The 21,003-nt window shown below is 37.2% G+C and overlaps 1 protein-coding gene across 5 annotated transcripts in view; it reads right to left on the bottom strand.

The window, feature by feature from the left end:
- Window positions 1–17,661, bottom strand: part of cep162 (centrosomal protein 162) — a 38,432-nt gene extending 20,771 nt beyond the window's left edge. For 4 of the 5 annotated variants that reach the window (XM_049024571.1, XM_049024569.1, XM_049024570.1 and 1 more), the window contains exons 1-11: window positions 17,444–17,661; window positions 17,048–17,129; window positions 16,463–16,598; window positions 9,124–9,309; window positions 6,971–7,160; window positions 6,610–6,674; window positions 6,431–6,492; window positions 5,887–5,917; window positions 5,613–5,741; window positions 1,426–1,617; window positions 805–886 (exon numbers count right to left, since the gene is read on the bottom strand). In XM_049024571.1, the coding sequence (XP_048880528.1) occupies window positions 805–886; window positions 1,426–1,617; window positions 5,613–5,741; window positions 5,887–5,917; window positions 6,431–6,492; window positions 6,610–6,674; window positions 6,971–7,160; window positions 9,124–9,309; window positions 16,463–16,598; window positions 17,048–17,107 (1,133 nt within the window). In that variant the 5' untranslated portion in view covers window positions 17,108–17,129; window positions 17,444–17,661. The remainder of the gene's footprint in view (window positions 1–804; window positions 887–1,425; window positions 1,618–5,612; window positions 5,742–5,886; window positions 5,918–6,430; window positions 6,493–6,609; window positions 6,675–6,970; window positions 7,161–9,123; window positions 9,310–16,462; window positions 16,599–17,047; window positions 17,130–17,443) is intronic. The other variant, XM_049024568.1, reaches the window with a different exon arrangement.
- Window positions 17,662–21,003: the final 3,342 nt, after the last annotated feature.

The following is a 21,003-nucleotide window of genomic DNA, read 5'->3' on the forward strand; positions in this document are numbered from 1 at the left end:
ATACTGGGACAAGGACAGCATTACTAATTAAATGGCATAGTCAAGATATAACCATAGCTTGACTTAGCTATGCATGTAAACGTACTGACTGTGACCAGACATATGGTAATCACCCAATGCTGCCATCACTGTGACCAGACACAGTTCAGTGATTCATCTCAGTCTCAAGCACGATGTCCTGTTACATTTTATTGTATTATTTTTAATAACACGTCAACTGCCAGGTAGTGTGCAAAGCATTCTGAATACCGTAGAAGGTTTAGATTTCTTTAAATCTCTAAAAAATAAACTTTTTTATGAAAAGAAAGCTCATCAGTCACTCAGATTTTTTTAACTGATCAATATTCAGTGCCAAATATGTTTATGGGCTTTCTTGACTTTGCTGAGTCACACGTTAAAGTCCTTCAGCATGATATCATCTTGATTTCAACAAAATGATATGTGATTGGGGGGCGGCATGGTGGTGCAGTGGTTAGCACTGTTGCCTCACACCTCTGAGACCCGGGTTCGAGTCTCCGCCTGGGTCGCATGTGTGTGAAGTTTGCATGTTCTCCCCATGTCGTCGTGGGGTTTCCTCCGGGTACTCCGGTTTCCCCCCACAGTCCAAAAACACGCTGAGGCTAATTGGACTTCCTAAATTGCCCGTAGGTGTGTGTGAGTGAATCATGTGTGAGTGTGCCCTGCAATGGGCTGGCCCCCCATCCTGGGTTGTTCCCTGCCTCGTGCCCATCCGCGACCCAGTAGGATAAGCGGTTTGGAAAATGGATGGATGGATGGATGGATATGTGATTGGAAATGGCTCACATGACTGGATGCTGGGAAGATTGCTGGGTGAGACTCAAGTCCGGTCTGATTAGCCGCATGAGTTCTTCCGCTGTAGGCAGATCTGAAACACAGTGATTTCCATGGTGTCACATCCTATGGTCAATTTTTGTACAAAGAAAACACAAAATCCTCAAGCTTTCTTTATACAGAACCCTTTGATCATTCAAACAAGCTTTAACAAAGGTGAGATTAAACCAACTAAAGACAAATACTACAACAGAAAGTGCTGAGAAATTTCCAACAAAGTGCTTATCTTTTGAATCATCAAAAAACTGATATGGATAAGAAACAGATATTCTCTGATTACTGGATATCCAGTCCTACTCATATACATATGGATGTATTAGTGTTTTCTTCTCTCCTGAACCTTCATGCCAAACAAAAATGAATATATACAGTATGTTCCATAATAAAGCATGAAAGTAATAGCAATTAAAGGCATAATTGTTAGGCGCTATATAATGCTGAAATCTATGTTGTCCAAACACAAGCACCACAATCACAATATCTTTCACCATGGTTCACAACTAAATATGTTGGCCACAAATGGCGAACATCATAGTCTACTTGCAGCAGATTCAAAAATATGGCAAGAATCACCTGACTCAGTGCAGATGGTGGCCTTGAAGGTCCCCCTTGAATATTCTGGAGCAGGTACAGGGTGGCTGTTATTACTTGGAGAAGAGGTGCCTTGCACATGGTCGGCTGAGTCACCGATGAACAGGTCAATCTGGCGGTAGGCTTCCTGCAGGGCCTCCACCTCACTGGCACCACTCTGACCATACGACTGAGCTGTAAAAGAGCATTCTCACTCTTTATTCTCATATAGACGGACACACATACATATACACATATAGTGGTGGCCAAAATTATTAGAACACCTGACAGATCTGAAAATATTGACCTTTTTTTTGCCTCCAAGACATGATTTCATTTTATAATGTTCGTGAAATATGCAGATGGTTGCCTTCAGTACAATAAATATCAGATGAAGTGAGTCCTACTGTTCCATCCACTTTTATAATATAATATAATTTTAAACTTTAATATTTGGTATGTCCACCTTTTGCAGCAATTACAGCAGCACATCTCTCTGACACAATGTCAGTATATTTCCTGAGAACTTCAACACTAATGTCATCCCATGTCTTCTGCAACTCAAGCCAAAAGATTTCTTTTGAATGTACAATAGATCTGTCCAGTTTATTTTCCAACTCGCCCCAAATTTGCTCGATGGGGTTTAGGTCCGGACTTTGAGGGGGCCAGTTCATCATTTTCAATGTTCCAGCAGACTCCTTCTGTCGCAGGTAGTTCCGGCAATAGCTAGAAGAATGTTTAGGGTTATTGTCCTGTTGGAAAATGAATTCAGGCCCAATAAGACGACTCCCAGATGGTACTCCATGCCTCAGCAGAATGTTGTGGTATACTTTCTTATCCATGATGTCATCAATTTTCACTATGTCACCTGTTCCTGAGGCTGAAATCGCACCCCACACCATAATACTACCCCCTCCGTACTTAACTGTTGACAAAGATACTCCTTTTTATATCTCTCCCCCTTCCTGCATCAAACATACACTCTTCGCTTGTCGCCAAATTATTCAAACTTGGACTCATCAGTCCACAACACTTTACACCAATCTTCCTTTGTCCATTTCTTGTGTTCTTTTGCAAATTTCAGGTGTTTCACTATATTGTTCTCTCTCAAAAATGGTTTCTCTGCTGCTGTTCTGCCAACAAGTCCTTCTTCTCCCAGTCTCCGACGCACAGGTCTTGAGGACACTGAGGCACCATTAGTCATTGTGGTGTGGATCTCGTCACGCAGTTCTCGTGAGGTCTTTCTTCTGTCCTTAAGACTGAGAATTTTGAGATGCTTCACTTGTCTGTCTGAAAGTTTTTTTCCTACCTCTTCCTTTTTGGTTCTGGTGTGAATTGGTGGCATCATGGCAGTCAAAAGTGTACTATATAGTGCTTGGACAGCATCTCAATTCCTTGGATATGGGGCGGTAACTCCAGCCAGCATCAAAAAGGACCTATTGCTCACTCGTTAGCTCCTTCTTCACCTCGGTCATGTTCAAAGAAGAGCAACATGTGCTTCAAGACTACTTCTAGAGGCTTTGAATTTATACCAATTGGTGGTGCGGCCTCAGTGACAAACCTTGATGTTACCAATCACTTAATGAGAATGATAGACCTTGTACATTCAAAACAGTGACTCAGCTGTGCCCTAAGACTCTTGATTCACCATCAGTAATTCACCATGATTACACCTAACAGTGATTAAAAGAAGTAATTTGGCTTCTTCTGTGAAGGAACATGATTGTGTGTGTGTGTACCTCTAAACTTTGTGTGGACTTCATATTAGCTCAAGAACAGTTGAGAACTTTTACATTACTGTTGAATGCACATTTAAATATCGAATATTTCAATTGAAAATATTTCAGTTGTAATTTCATTGGTAAGATAATCAAAGCAAAAGTATTCGGCTTCCACAATTCAGTTCCAAAATATACAGTTTATAAAGTTCATTTTTATAATTCAATCACTTGAATTCAGTTCATTTACTTTCGACTCAAAATAAATTTCAAGACAACAAATTCAGCTGGAAACATTCAGTGTGTTTTTAATGGCATCATAATTTACAATTCAAGAGGTAACATTCAGTCGTTTTATTTTCACTTAAATACACTGCCAAAATTTCAGTGGTTTAAAATACGGTCTAAAATTCAACCTTTAACATCCTGGACTTGCAGGACTACCAGTTGAGTGCCGATAGAGATCTTGTCTAGATTCGGAGGCAACAGTGAGCAAGCGCCAAGTACAAGTTCTGGCACATTGGTGGCCAGAACAATAGATTCTTTTTGTGTTATTGCGGACATGAGTGTCCCAATGAAGGCTACTGTTCCCTCTCTTCCATCTAACTAGTCATAAAACTTGCCGGAACTGACTAACAGAATGACGTTACATGTGGAAAATGGAAAATCGATCCGCTGACCAGATTTTGTATATTTTTTTTATGTCGCCAGTTGTATCAATGTAACTTGCAGGGCTAGTACTTTGAAAACTCTTTAAAGTATGGCTGCCATCCGTCACATATTTTACAAGATGGACGACAGCTGTTTACTTATCTCGTACTGTAAAATAATATGTTGCATCCCGTTTTGAACCAATATCGAATATGATTTGTCCGTATTTTCGGATTGTACAGTTGGCAAGGTTTATGGTTGGGGACCCAGGTGGAAGAAGCGTCCCTTATTTTTTGATATGATGCTGAATGAGCCACTGAAATCCCTCACACTTCACTATGGGGAATGACTAGTTGTTCAATGCAATCATCTCCATTATTTTATTAGTTCTTTCTTCCGCCCTGTATCGGGACCAGCTCATAAGCCAGCTCAGCACCTCTTATTATGCAGATTCTAGATTCCCAGTTATGTACCACAGCTCCAATGACACTTAGAATTAATTTACTGAATCTTAAATATAATTAAAAAAATTGAATTACTGAATCTCCAGCACAAATTTTAGTAAGAAAGCTAACAAACAACAAAGAATAGGACAATCAAAACCAAAAAACCCACAATACTGCCACATGATAAGTGCACACGCTAACATTGGAGGTAAGCTTTAAACTGATTATTAAACATGTACTAGATAATCCTGAAAAGGAATAAACATTAAACTTTCAAAGCTAGCTAAAGTTTTTTCTTATGACAGAGTAATAGCGTTTTAGCGAAACTTTAACTCCCTGCACTATAATGTCCGTGCAGTATGAAGGTATGAAAAAGCCTGATCTTTAAGCTTACTAGCAATGTAAGAATCATATGTGCCTAACAAATTACTGTACCAATTATAATTTGGAAGAGTATAGAATTCTTGAATGTTATATAGAGGTTTGTAACCTATTCACTTTTTTTCTTTGAGACGAGTAAAAAAAAAAAAAATGTGATGCCTGGTGAATTTAGACACTGAAAAATGATAAAAGTAACTAACATTGGTTTTGTTATTTAAATCTGTTGCACCTGCTATTGTTTGCTAATGTAAAATATGTCAGATAAAGTTGGGTTGTCAGCAACTCATTTTCAGTTAATTGTTATTTGTATTTCAGTCACGAAATACTTTTTTTTAGAATTGTTTATGATAGAGAAGATCATGTAACAGTGCAGTTTGGGGGAAATTTCTTTTATTATAAAAATAATAAAACCTTTGAAGAAAGGTTTATTTCTGTTTGCAAACACTGTCAATTACAGTTCTTAGAAAGAAAACTGAAATTGGAAAAAAATCGGTATCGGCAGGTCACACTTGCAAAAAATATCAGAAATTGTAATCGGCAAAAAAATTGCAATCAATGCATCTCCATACTAATCGTAATCTAATAAACAATATTTATCATGGTTTTACCTTTTTTGCTGGTTCATCATCCAGAATAGTGCCCATGTGTTTTCTCTTCATGTGCTTGTGTGTAGTGTTACAGCCCGAAACTTTGCACAGTGTAAAACAACCGTTTTGTTTTGTGATAATTTGAAATACTCCCACAATTACATAGTGATAATGAAGGAAAACATTTGTCACAACTAACAACCAAAAAGGCAATTTCATTCAAATTAAAAAGCAATGCAATGATTTAAAATATTGAGGTTGAAGCATTTTCAGCGTTGACGCCATTGACTACGTCGACTGATCGCTGCAGCCCTAGTACTGTTTGTTTATATATAAACAAATTACACATAGCTACACTAAATGAAAAGAAAAAAATAAAAGCCAGACTGGCTCTCATCCCCACTTGCCTGTTCCACTGGTCTCCATGACACCGAGAGCCAAACAGCCGTCGTTCCTCACTGGCATATCTGCCGCCTCAGCACCCTCCTCGGGTTTCTGAGTCCCAGCAGCCGAGTCCAGGGAGTCATGGAAGGAAACTGAGCAAGACGGACACATGAAAGGTCTAATTCGTATTCAACATAAGAGTTGTGATGGAATTCTTTTACAAACAAATTGAATAGACATAAGGGTGTTAATGTATGAAAACAGATCTTATACCATGATGTTTTCTTTTTTTTTTACCTTTCGCAAGCATTCCAGGTCTACTGATTTTCTGCGAACACAATAGTGGTTAAGGATTACAATTTCATTTTGATTAAAACACAAACATTGAACACACACATCACAAGAGAACTCCATAACGGCTCTCAACATGAAACAGAAGCTGTCAAAGGACATGTCAACACAAGTGGTGGAAAAAGTGAACCCAATATTAAGCCACCCTGCTCAGATGCTCAGCATGCAACAATCATATATTTTTTGTAATTGGGTGACGATGTAAAATTTGATGACACGTAAAATGTGTCAGAATAAACATTTGTTGTTTGGCTTAGCAATGTAGTGAAGTGAAAGTAAAAAATGCAACAACTTAAAATGCTCAAGGAAAGTTAAGTACAGTAACGAAGAATCTGTAAACGCACCCATGCATGATAGCAAAAGAACACTGTCCAGGAAGGCAAACCACCACAGCCATTCATGGAGCACTGTAAACGGGCTCTTAAATGATTTACAAAATTAAAATTCCAATATGATTAGACAGGTTATTTAGACAAAACTGCCAACAAACCTCATCCTGTGCCTCTTTACCGCCCAGTTCATCTTCAAAATCCTCACTGTAGTTCAGGGTTGCTGGAGAATAACAGACATGAGATTATAAAACGTGCAGAGCTTCTGGTAAAAACTATGAGCCAGCCCACTTTTAACACTCATCCTGCTCATTAGTCTCCCGCCTGCTCTCTTACTCACCTGGCATGCTTTTGAACTCATGACTTTTCTTTGACTCCAGCTCAGTCACTATCTTTTCTGCATTCCTGTAAATGTAAGATCTTTAAACTGATATTTATGGGGCCTGACATAAACAAGAAATTCAGTAAAAAAAAAATAAATAAATAAAAAAATAAATAAAATAAAAAAAAAAAACAATTCCATATTACCTACCCTACTGGGTATACAGTTAATCAGAGATACACAATAACTCAATTTTTTCAGAGGATGATATTACAAATATAGTGGAAGAGAGCGGAGGCTGACAGAATAAGACAACAGAATAAGACAAACAGTTGAAGATAAGGCAGAAGAGGCGCAAAGGACACAAATTAACCATTACTTAAGGGTATTGGTGAATGTAGACCCAGTTGAATCCAGCTCTCGGTTCAACTTGGAATAGTCAATAGTGGAGGAAGCTCCCCTCTCCAAGTTGGCAAAGAAATGGGCCTTCTCTTTCTCCTCATCCAGTGTGTCCAGGCCAAAGCCTGTAACATTTGGTCCTGCTCCAGATGCCAACACCGATTTTGAGTCTAAACACAATGAGACACAGCAATTAACGATGCACAGTGCAGACTGATGTACTTCATCCTGATGCCTTTTGGGTATTTTTGCACTGAATACCAATTCTGATCAATCCCAGCACAACTGAGAACTGGGAATGTCTTGGCATTCCACTGGTGGAGCTGGAGGAGGAGGCTGGTAGGAGAGATGTTTGGGCATCCCTGCTTAGACTGCTGCCCCTGTGACCTGACCCCAGGTAAGCGACAGAAAATGGATGGATGGATTATTATTATTATTAGTAATGGTAGTAGTTATATGTAAATATTATAACATATGTTTCCCCTGAGGTTCTCTTACCCGTTAACGAAGAACAGCAAATATGGAAATAAAGAAAACATACTAACATACTCCTCTCTTAGAAAACCACTACTTAAATTATGTTTTCTCTCAACTTTGTAACTTCGAATATCGGTGCTGTTGGCTTCCAGGGAAAAGAGAATTAAAGTCCTTCAAAAAATGTATAATAATAATAATCATACAGTAGTAATAAAGGTAACTACACATGGTACTGTAGTGTACCTCAAGCCGGTGAACCGCTGTTTTCTCAAGTATCACAAAGTAATGCATTCTTTATTACAAACTATTGTATCTAGCCAAAATTAAAACCAAAAAAAAAAATTTTAAAAGGTGCCACCACCTTTCCTCCATGATGAATACATGTATATATGAAGAGGAGGGGGGGGGGGGGTCGCACAGATTGGAGAGGGGCCGTCATTTCATGAAAATGAAGCTAAAATTTCCGTGCCTTCATTGCATCCACCTCCAGCACATTTCTTACCTTATCCTTGCTTTCTCAGCACCAGCTTTCTTTTCAGTTTGCTGTCCATTGCAAAGTAGGGATGAACACATTAATACTGAATTATCAGTTCTTTTTATCTGAATGGTTTCATTTTGAAAATCGATTCTAACTAGAGGTCAAATTTGTTAGCAATTCAATTCAATCGCGATTCTTGAGGGGACGATTCGATGCATCACATTCGATTCAATTAATCAATCATTTTGATAACCTAAATTCAAACTTTTTTTTATCTTCCAGCAGCATGTAAATGCAAGAACGTGCAACCCAGAAGTAGGAGTGTCTATATTTAACCCCAAAATCGATTGTAATGCTGACAGATTGAGGTACTGAATTGCCACCTTAATAATTACCTGGTAAGGTAAGTGCTCATGATGTTATAAAGAGCAGAATAAGAGCTACTAGCAGGCATTTCATAAGGGGAGGAGAAAAGGAAAGGGGGTCCAGACACTCGGAAAATGGACTCATCGATCCACCGGCAGCCACCCCTACATAAAAGCAGCAAAAATGGTTATTGCCATTATGTAACTACTATGGTTACGTCGCCACTGAAAAATGGAATCGAGATTGGTATCAGCCATACCAACCTTGGATCGAATCAAAAATGGACCGAAAAAGTAAATCAGTGGTATCTCCCATCCCTACATTTTCACACAAAGCAGGCTAGTACCATTTTAGTTTCCATCTCTTTTGTTTTTTAAAGGTGCCACCAGCTTTCCTCCATGATGAATACATATATATGAAGGGGAGGGGGGTTGCACAGATTGGGGAGGGGTCGTCATTTCATTCATTTACTACGCGCACGTTTGTATATTTATAAATGAGAATTTGAAAGTGTGTGCACAGCAGCTTGACTGGCCAGGAAAGTCATCCTCCCACAGGGAAATCTCCTGAGGCTCCTAACGGCCACTCCGGCCAGGCCCTGGAGCAATTGTGGGCAGGGGCCTTTCACAAATGCCCAATGATGAAATCACTCTGACAGCCAAGGGATTTGAACATCAACCTTCTGATCATGGGCATTCGATCATGCCCCAGTAACTCTGTGCACGGAAATGTGCACCCAACCAGCTATAAAATGATATATATATTAACAAATTTTAATCCTAACAAAATTTATAATAAAAATGGACACTTACCCTTTGGTTCAAAGCTATATCTGCTGAAAATGACGGGCTCTGCCTGCTCCTCCTTAACCTCTTCTTCCTTCTCCGGCTCATTTTGGTTCCTTTTTGGTTTTAGCTGTACCTCATCTTCCTCTTGAATAGACTGGGATTTTCTTTGAGATTTTCGAAAAATCTTTCCAGATGCCAGCAATCCTGAAACTACAATTACCTTTGGTCAACTGCAGATGTCAGTGGTCATAAAACAGACACACACACAAATGTATGACTGTACTAATGCTGGGCAAAATGGCAAAATATTTTATCACTTTTTTTCCCAGTTATCCTCAATAATTGTATAAGTATAATATAAGTCATTTCTTTACTTCTTTACTTCATTTTTGTCTAAAATTCCTTTGGATTCCCAGATTCAGAACAAGAAAAATAACCACAAACTGAATAAATTGCAAACTAAAATATATTTATAATACAAAAATAAAAAAAAATTGTCAGAAGTATGCATCATTAATAATTCATGCAAATTCAGGAAAAATAAATTAGAGACTGATGTATACTATCAAGCAATGCTCCTTATCGAAAGTTTATCATAATTGCTCAATGCTTAAATACTTTTATTAAAAATTACAAATTAAAAATGAGAAATGATATGGGAGAGAGGAAAGTGTGTGTGTGAAAATTCTGTAAAATACAGTACAGTACACATCTTGGCCTACTCTGGGTGCTGTACAGTACACTTACCGATTGCTTGTGAGATGTGATGGGGAAGGATGGAGGGAGGGAGGGAGAAAGAGAGATAATGTGTTTGTTGTTATCTGTAAATGTACTGTACAGCAATTAAATTACCCCGAATGAGTTGTGCAAACAAAGGCTTAGGCAGGCCTACGAGTGTCAATTGATGCCTTGTTGTGATTAAGTTAAAACTTGGCATGGCGTGCAGTTTAAAACTTGTTTTATTTCCGCCATGGTCAACACGGTTAAGTGGATCAGCAAACAGTGAATTAAAGGCTACTGGGATATGACTGTATATACAATGATCAGCCATAACATTAAAAACATTTGGCTAATATTGTGCAAGTTTTCCTCGTGCTACCAAAACAGCTCTGACCTGTAGAGTCATGGACTCCACAAGACCACTTTTAGTAGGTACTGACCACTGCATACTGGAATACTCCACAAGACCTGCCGTTTTGGAGATGCTCTGATCCAGTCATCTAACCATCAAAATTTGGACCTTGTCAAAGCTGCTTCGATCCTTATACTTGCCCATTTCTCTTGCTTCCAACACATAAACTTCAAGAACTGACTGTTTACTTGCGGAATTTATAGTGATACCCTGTGACAGGGTTTAACAGTTCTTTTCCTATTAAAATATGGGCACTAACATGCTTGATATGAGTGTAAGTGGAGTCAACTGTCTAATTGCCTGTATCAGTATGAGTTTTATCAAACACAATTCTATTATAAAACTGCATGCAAGTATTTGTCACATTGTTTTTTATGTTCTTGAGTTTTTAACAAGTGAGAAACAGGCTTTACTTAAAAATATCAGATGCTTGCAAGGTCAAAAATAGTATTTTGTTATACAGTACTGCATTGTCTGGAACAGCAAACAGGAGAGCTTTGGGCCTTTTAAAATGTTAATATTAACACAAAACACTTATTAGCCAAAGTTTAAACTGTAAATGCCAATTATTTTAGTTTGTTTACAGTTCATATCGATCAAAAAAAAAATCGTTCAGAACCACCCATTATTATGCCTGTAACATATGGGCAGATATGTGTAACTAAAAGCCTTCAAGAAGGCCTGCAAGTACTGAAGAGCATAAGCACAGGCTAACCACTACCCCAAAGAAAGTGGCAATTCCAACTGTTTTTGGGTACAAAATTTGTTTGTTGGACAATAAAATGCACCATATTTGCCTTTTGAGAGCTTCCTTGCATAGTGTGAGGGACTGCTGCATCATCATGCTTACAGTGATGTGGCAATTCAGCTGGATGGGGTCACACCACAGAGTGGGGTGGGGTGGAGTGGAGTGTAGTGGAGTGTAGTGGAGAGGAATGGACAGAGTAGCCTCACTACCTGGTAAGCTCCAGGGAGGCAGATTGACTGTTTACTTGAATAAATCATGGTGTCAAGATGCTAATCGTGCCACTGAGGATGCAATATCCACCCCACTTCATCTTATTCTGACCATCTTGGAAAACACAAACACTTTATAAAATCCTCTTCATTAATTTCAGCTTGGCTTTTAACACAATCATACCCCAACAGCTGGTGGCGAAGCTGAGGATGCTGAATGTGGACACAGGCACCTGCACCTTGACCCTGGACTTCCTGACATTGAGGCAGGAAATCATATATCAAAACTGACCTCAGTGAACACAGGCTCACCTCAGGGCTGTGTTCTGAGTAGGGCTGCAACAAAGGACTATTTTGATAGTTGAATAATCTGTCGACTGTTAAAACGAATAATCGATTATTCAGATAAATCGACCAATTACCAAATTACTCTTATTTGATATCATGCATTATGTGGGCAGTCTGCTTGAGAAGGTGAATTGGAATTTGGCTCTGAAGTTCATCTGTTTGTGGAAGGAGATTTCTATGTAGATGATGGACTGAAGTCACTGCCTACTGAAGAAGCTGCAAAAAAATTTGCTTAAAGGAAGCCAAGACATGCCAAGAAAGCATGTAATTGTAGAGAGGTCATGGAAGCTTTTCCATCTGAAGATCATGCTATCAAATTCAAGGACCTTGATCTTGAAGCTGATGCTAGAAGCTTGAAGCTGAGCTTCTCTTAAGATCTGTTACTGAGGTGTACTTTTAGTTCCTCCAGAAAGATCAGGCAATAAATAAAAGGTTTTCTTTCCTTTATATCTAGATTTAATTTCAGGTTAAAAGGTAGCGGCAACTTGTGATGCCAGGCGGGGAGTGTTGTGTTCTGCATTTGGCTCGCTGTTCTCGGGGAATGTCCACAGAGTTAATGCATGTTCCAGGGTCTTTATGATCTGATCGATCCCATCTTTTACTCCCCATTTGATAGCATCCTTGGTATATATTTTCATTTATTAGTATTTTATATGTGATATGTGAAAGAATTTGTTTGTTTGTATTCATAATAATTAATATTTATTTCATTTGCTGCCAAGACGTGCAGAGGTTTTGCTAAACACTATTATGCCCTATCGTTTTGCAGCAAGTCTTATGAATCGAAGCTTTGTTTTACGTAGAATCTTTATTAATTACAATTGTAAACACTTTATATGAAGTGTGAACTGATTTGTATTTTCTGTTACTTTTTTAGATTTACTCATTCAGTTAATAAATTAGGTTTAAACACACTTGGTTTGATAATTGTGGAAGGCGTTTAGCTGCCTGTCAAGTTGTGCCACGGGACACAGTGCAGTGAGGACAGAACACCATCATTATTCATACCTTTAAAAAGATATGAATAATGTACTCCCTGATCATTAGTTTCTAATGAGTGATGCACTAAATGTGATGAAACACATTTATACTATACCTAGTGGTGCTACCTAGGCCTGAGATATGTATAAAACATAATATGCATTATTTTATGAAATATATATATATATCTATAAGAATATATATATATATATATATATATATATATATATATATAAAAGAATCATTTCAAATCATCCAACACCCCCTCCCCACAAACATGCAAACAGTACCAAGTGGGGAACTTTTTGTTAAAAAAAAAAAACTTGACAGTTTAAAAAACATTATATACGAGTAATCTTCTAACCGGCGTTAACCTGTCAAGGGTGGTGCTCATTAGCGGTGTTGAATATCGTTGTTTTTAGTCTCTGTGGGAAATGTTTGATTGCTGGGCCAATTTAAGTAGGATTTTTTTTTCTTAAATTTGCAGGGTGTCTAAGACTGTCTAAAGCATTATTTATGTCTGAAGCAACTTTTGTAACCGTGTACCACCTCAGAAGGTATTGCACTCTCTGTGTATCACCATTATAGCCAACTTTTACATACAATGACTTTGCGTACCATACCAGTTGAAAAAAATAGCATTTTTGTTTAACTGCATCAGAAATTTTGGCTAAAGGCCTGAACTGAAAGTCAAATCATTAATCTTTATCTTGCTTTGTATTAGTCACTGTCAGACACCGACACTAGGTTGCTAGTCGGATATCGTCGCTTACCGATAACGTTGTCATATCACACAGGGCTAGTGCTGGCCTGACTTCCAACCGGCACTGCAGCAGCCTCCAATTGTTCACCAAGTTACCTACAAACAGCCTATTTTGTGAGTGATAAGAAAACACCCACTTATTCTCTTGTGTCTCAGTTTTTTCATTATTGTGATGGACCCCCCGCACCCATCCTGCTTAGCAAATTTTTAATCACCAAGATTTCAAAATACCGGAAATGTATTGCAAAATAACATTTTTTTTTTTTTTTTTATATCATATGCCTGGTATTAATGCATGGACAATATGAGGGTATGAAAAATCAGATCACGCAAACCTCTCTCAACCCAGCTGACTATCGTGGTCCTCATGATGTGACAATTGCATGTGCACAACATGTAACATTAATATTTATAATTACAATTAGGGCTTGCATGATATGTGATTCCTTTTTTTTAGCTATTCACTGAAACAGACAAGCAGGAAGTTTAAGGGGTTTTAAACGCATGCAAAATTTGTGCAGTTAGGAAGAGCAGAAATTCAACTGTAGAAGGCTAATGGTGCTAATAAATAGAACAGGTTGAAATATCATTTTGACACTAAAGAACCAGCAGACTTATCAGCTGCTGACACCAGCTCAGTGTCAGAGACACATAATGTCCTCCGTATTTCAGTCGCTTAGTCTTCACCTTCTAGACACATTGTTTCTTGCTCTTTAATATCCTGTCAAATATTGCTTTTAATTAGCACATCAGCAGTTCTTTTTGTGATGCTTATTCAAATAAAACCAGCCAAAAAAAATCTACACTAAGACCTTACTATGTACTGTGGCCCTTTTCCTCACTTCTGAGGAAAAAAGAGTGGTCATACTTGATTAAATCTAGTAAGGAACCAATTCTATACTGTATAACTGTAATTTGAGTCTAGTGAAATACATGGGCATTGCATGTGAAACTTGTCAATTACAGAACCACACTACCTATGTACGGTCTCACATAACTTGCTCCAAGAAAGAAAACCCAAACCTCTATAAACATGTACAGTATAAATTTTTAGTTACACTATGAACATTAGGTAAAAACACAAGTGCAACATAACTTAATCATAGGTCTAATAACATTTTATGGACAGCCCATCAAGCTCATTTGGGAATAACTTAACTAATGTGCGCTACATCTTGTCAATAACCATGCCAAGTGGCAATCCCAGCTGTAATGACACATTGGTTCAGCATTTTGAGTTAACAGCAACTTGTGTACATCCTGTGGTTTTCCAGATTACTGTAAAGGACAATTGTAATTAATATTTAAATGTTTACATGTGCACTTCACAATCAGTAGTTACCATTTGTTTACGGTCACTGGTGGCTAATGGATACAGTGCAATCATTAATAAATATGTATAGAAATAGATACTCGGAAAATTAAGTAGTGTTCATTGTTCCCCACCGTGCATTTATTAAACCACACTTTACTTCACACGTCTAACCCTTTACACTTTGAATGATGGAATTGCTAATGAACATGCATATTGCTCTCCTAAAATATGTCAACAGCTTTCTCATCTTTCCCGGTCATATATCCATGCTGTGTGTGTGTGTGTGTGTGTGTGTGTGTGTGTGTGTGTGTTGGATAAAGGAAAACTTGGAATTGTATGCTTGGAAATTAAGACAATTATTGACATTCTTTAATGACAATCAAACTGTACACATGGATGTACATTGTCAGTGATCCACTGTGAGCATGCATTTCTAGCTTTGGTGGCAGCAATGGTGTTCTTGGCCATCACTATACTTTGGAATTCTTCATATTTTCTTTTTTCTTGCATTTAAATATGTGGCCCTATTGCTGTCCATATTTATGTAACTGGCTGAGCGTTGCACACGGCACGTTTTTATGTGGACGCGCTCAGGAAGTGATCATGGTTTCAGTAAGAAAATATGGCTCAACACAGATTGCTAACACTTAGCATCTTGATCTCATATCGCGTGTTAGGTTTTGCTAAGATAAAACTTTTGTTCTAAAAGCAATACAGTACACTATTTTGTTTGTTGGTTAAATTAAAAGATATATTGTTTAACACTGACTTTCTTAATGTTTGACATTAATCTACACAGTGAACTGATTCTCCAAGAATTGTTCTAAAATGATGTTTCAGCAAAATTAAATCAAGTTAAAACTGAATCAAAGCGAAATTGGGCACTCGTAAATCGAAACTGGATTGAATTGTGAGGTCAGGGCTGATTACCAGCACGAACTAGGACCCTTGTTAAAATTGAGCATTATGTTGGCAAAGGGAGGTTGCATGAAATACTACATCCACATGTGCCAATATTGTGGCATATGTGGTTTTTCTTTTTTTCTAGAATGTCCTACTCACTTAAGCATTGAATTTTTCTAAAAGAAATTCAGCTAATTCATCAGAAACACATGTTTTGTAACCTTTTTATACTAATTTTTATGGAAGGTGCCAATAATTCTGGAGGGCACTGTATATTCATTTAAAACATTTCACTTCCCTTACCGAAAATTGTTAATTTTATTTTGATATTATAAAAGTGAAGTCCACCAAAAAAGACCATGCTTGTCAATAACCTTTTTATGTCCCAAAGCCTTAATCCAACACTGGGAAAGCTGTTCTGTTATTAAAAAAATATATAAAATCACTACACTCCAAATTCACTATACATACTACCAGTAAAAAGGTTTTGCACACTGAGATTTTCTATATTTCCAGGTTACTTATTTAATATTTACTAAAAATACTCTCAATAATCTTTGCTAACAATAAAATTTACAGTATGTTCATCAGTTCATGACCTTCATTAGCAAGAAAATTGCACATCTTTGATTAATCAAGGTAACCTCCTCTAGAAGTTATAACAGCAGAGAAAACGAGGCATTTTTTCTACAAGGGACATTACATGCTGCTGTGTTTCACTGGATGATAAGTTAAGCTGTACATTTAAAATTCTAGGACAGCCTAGAATGTAACTAGGCCATCACCACCAAACCAGTTAATAAAATGTCAGACACGCAACATTACATACTTATTCTTTCCATGTTATGAAAGAAACTGGTATTATTTGACTTATTTTCATTTATAGTTGTTCACTCAACTTTCCAAGGCTTAACAAAAATAAGAAATCTGTAGTTTATTAAATAAGTGGAAAAAGGGTAAAAACCTGTCTCTTCATCTTCATTCCACCATGGTCGAGGCGCCCCAGTAGTATTTGCTGGGTTTTGGAGCACCTTCCCCAAACTGTCCAACCCACTGGTATGATTTGTGCCACCCAAATCCACAGAGTCATCAGAGATGGACTGCAAAGAATGAAGCATAAATATGTTATGCCTAACTAGTGAATACATGCATCGCTGTAAGTGAAAAAACAGCACTCCACTTTGACACTGTAACCATGAAAACTAAAAAGTCTTTTAAAACAAAGTAAAATCACTTCAATATTCTATGAAATGTGTAAGATACATATCAAAATAACTCTTACTACCATAGAGCATGTTGTTTTAAACAGTTAAAGATGAAAAATTAAAGCTACCAAGAATTCCATTTTAGATGCAAACTGCAAAAACTTATGGATAAAAATGAATCTGACTTAAAGCTTAAACATAAGAATAAATTACTTACAAATATTTCTAATCTACGGATGCCAAACGAGAATTAAAATAGAAAACTGGAAGATGAATGGGAGGAGAAATGCGATACATTTTAATTAACACTTTACAGTAAAAAAAAAGCCTAGCAAAATACTTACCTCTTTTAAAAACAACTCAAACTGGTCGTCCAGCTCTTTCTTGGTGAGTCGGTGGGACATGATTCTTAAACCTCAAGCACACCTTCAAACATAGTAGAACATAAAAACAGTTACATTATTGTACAGGTAAGGCTGCAATGTTAGTGGATAATTTTGTCAGAGCTTTTAGCACATTGCAGTTTGTTTTACTAATGCTTTGTATCTAATGAACCAGTTATATATATTATAGGCAAGGTATGTCGCGCAAAACTGCGATACAAAAATCAAGTGATGATGTTGGTTTCCCTTTTCTTTTATACAATTACCATGTACGTTTTGATCGCATTACAATGTTTTTCAACAAAACACTTTAGCTAGTTAAATAAAAGCGTACTTCTGCCAACCGTATTTACCTACCATAACTATCGAAATCAGTGAAATTTTTCATCTTTCTGTACAGGGAAATCGCTGTTAAATATTATTTCATAAGACAACGTTGTTACATTAGGGATCCAATCTATCGAATATTCATACGCGTAAAACTATCCCAAAATACAGCAATGTATATTTACAAACATACATCCTTCCCGCCATAGCAACCGGGCTTGTATCTCTAAGTATTATTAGTGCACTAGTTCTCTTTTTCTGCGATTTCGTTTTATTTGAGCCTGATTAAAAGTTGCATACTGACATCTGCTGCACAGGAGTGATAATTACACCCCGCCTGAAATCGTGCTACAGTTTTGAAAACTTTTTAACTATCTGCATTTATTAACATTTATGAGCTACATATTTTAGATTCCTAAGAATGCAGTGTCTGCCAATTTCCTAAGGAACTGGGGTTAAGGGTCTTGCTTAAATGCTCAATTGTGAAATCACTGTGTCAGCTGTCAATATTAATACATTCCTGGAGCTGGTCCCTGACACTGTGATACACTTTAGCACACAAATCCCTGTTAGCATCAATGTCCACAACATCAAACTCCTTCAATTCATCCACTGTGTGGGGCTTCATCTCAAAAACCCTCTCCTTTGCTATACCCCAAAAAAAAAGTCCATGGATGTCAGGTCGGGTGAATGTGGTGGCCAGTCAATGCTGCCACGTCACCTGATTCAACAATGTAGAAGGTTAACTAAAATGTTTCACACTGTCAGGGACAGGCTCCAGGAATGTATGTGGATAGAGAACATTTTTAACACATAAGACACTAAGCATGACCCAATCAGTACTGTAAAATTAAAACTGAATACATAGTTTTAAAAATAATGTAAAATAAAAGCTTAACTTTGTAAAATAATTGTATATTTACTTTTGGTCCACCCTGTAGGGTAAACATACCATTTAAGCTCACATACCCTTTAAGCTCACAAACCATTTAAGCTCACATAACCTTTAAGTTCACATACCCTTTAAGCATAATACCATCTTTGAGCTCAAATTACTTAAAGAAAAAACAAGTCATCCTCCTGCTTGTTGTCTGAACCAATCAATGCATTTGTTACTAAACACTTCCAGTAATTTTCAATGAATCATGTAATTGCATACTCTGATACTGTATAAGCATGCATGTCTTCACACTTCCTGTCGGATTATTTTAAAGCCGGCCAGAAGAGGACTTTCATGAACTCACATTTTTTATGGATTTAAACCTGTATTTTGCTTAACTATCACTAGTCATTGCAAAATTCAGAGATTAATGTTTATAACCATGCCTAGTATAACTTGGAACTTGGATGTCTGAAATAGTTACAGTTAAATCAAAAGATTGTTTTAGAGACATAGCACAGGAACCACAGTATGCAGTCAGCATTCTAGCCATATAAGACTGTGTGCTACACCAACATACCTATCTTAAGTAATTCATATAATTGTAAAGTGAGCGTAATGGGTACAGTACTATAAAAACCAGAGTATGACATCAACAAAGAAAAGTATAATTTAAGACATTATCAAGACTGCTTGTTCATATTTAATATATGAACTTGTATAACCTTGATCATTTAATATTTGGCAAAAATTGTACTTAAAATATCATATAATATGTTTTTAATCAAAAATTGTTGCTATTCCTTTTAAGCTCAATGTGCTCCCTTTAAACTCATTTACATTGAACGTCTATGTGAATATTTCATGAACAGACTTTAAACATTCACTAGTGGTTTTCATTTTACGATGATATTTAGAAAATTATTAATACATTATTTTCACAGCCATAAGATGAAAAATAGAAAAAGAAACAAAACAATCAAAGAAGGAAAGAAGGAAAACATGAAAAAGAAACTAGATGCAGATGCAAAGAAAACAATAACACAGAAACCCAAGATAACAGACAGAAAACATCCCAGTTTACCCAACCTTTGTACTGCGTGGTTATTTTCACATCACCACCAGAATATTACATTGGGTCCACACCCCTTGAAGGAGAAAACTATGATGAAATTTCTGACTAGAGGCCCAAATAATATATTAATATATGTCCTTCTTGTGAGAGAGAAAACTGAAAATGTTCAGAAAAAAATTCTTTCTGTGCAAGGTAAAATTAAATGGTGCAGGATCCTTCTATACTTAAGTAACTAGAAAGAGGTTGAAAAGAGTATATGGTTTGTTACTTGCTGTGAAAAGTAGTATAGATAGATAGATAGTGTGTCTGCTTCTGTGTATTTGTGCGTGTGTGTGTGTGTGTGTGTATTAGTGATGCCTGGGTCGGCTGTTTTTAACACCCGCCCAAACCGACCCACCTGGAGATCCAAACTGCCCCACCCAACCCGCAAAAATACGTGTGGATAGCATACTTAATCACGTTTTGATCGATAATGAAATGCGTTTTGTAACTTTTTGGCCTGCTCGCCCACCAGCACCCACGATATTTTAAAAATGTCTGCCCCAAAACCGCCCGCACCCGCGGGTCACAGGTCAACCCGCGCATCACTAGTGTGTGTGTGTGTGTGTGTGTATAGCACCACAGCACAATTTTTTCAATTTCTGGGTGGGTGTACATCTGTGAATAATATTGTTTTTCACAAACTACAGCCTGGTTCTTGCTAACTGCAGCCTGGTTCTTCTCTGTTTCTCATTAATGAAGGGCTTTATCCTTGCTTTTTTGGAATTTCAGTCCCGCTTCTAGGAGCCTGATACAAACTGTCCTAGCAGTGCACTTCACATCTGCACTTAATGTTTCCCATTCTTTTTGAAGGTCACTTGATGTCATGCTATGAATCATGAGAAACTGTCAGATAAGTTAACGACCATCTCTGGCATTAGAATGTCGCTTCCGCCCTTTACCTGGCTGCTTTCTGGTCATTCCCAGTGTCTCCTGCTTCACCTTGTTCTTGTGTACTGCTGTCTTAGAAATTTTGAACCAAGAAGCAACCTGCCACCAAAACCATGATTAAACCAGGATTTAAAATGCAGATTTGTTTAAAAATACAGAGTGGTCTCTTAATTTTTTCCGCAGTTGTATGATCAATACTATATGACAAAATTAGTTTGAATCATACTCCTCTCTGCATATAATCTATTCTAATGACTTGTTGTTTGATTTTAATGATCTGGTATTTCTATTGTCTATCTTTAAGTAAAAAAACATTTCAATGACATCTAAATAATTTTTTTAAAGAAATGATCATTTTAGATACAACATATTGTTGTGAGCTTATTTGGAACAGGGGTATTCTTAAAGGGTACAAAATTTACCCATTAAGCACAGCCAGACTTTTTTGCATTTAAAGATGCATGTTTTTATTATAAATCACAGAAGTATTTAAATTAAGTTAAATATTGTTGTATGAGAGATTCATATTTTAACGTCACATATCCTCTTGAAAGCAATGTCTTATGCTCTCAAAATGTATCAGTGTAAATTTAGGTGAGCTTAATACGTACATTCATCCTATGTTTGTTTATTTATTTGTTTCTCTGCTTGTGTGATGCCCGGCTCGTACACTCCTCGTGTGTGCCACGCCCCCCTGATTATCCA

Source organism: Brienomyrus brachyistius, chromosome 9 (assembly GCF_023856365.1).
Source record: "Brienomyrus brachyistius isolate T26 chromosome 9, BBRACH_0.4, whole genome shotgun sequence".
Taxonomy (NCBI): domain Eukaryota; kingdom Metazoa; phylum Chordata; class Actinopteri; order Osteoglossiformes; family Mormyridae; genus Brienomyrus; species Brienomyrus brachyistius.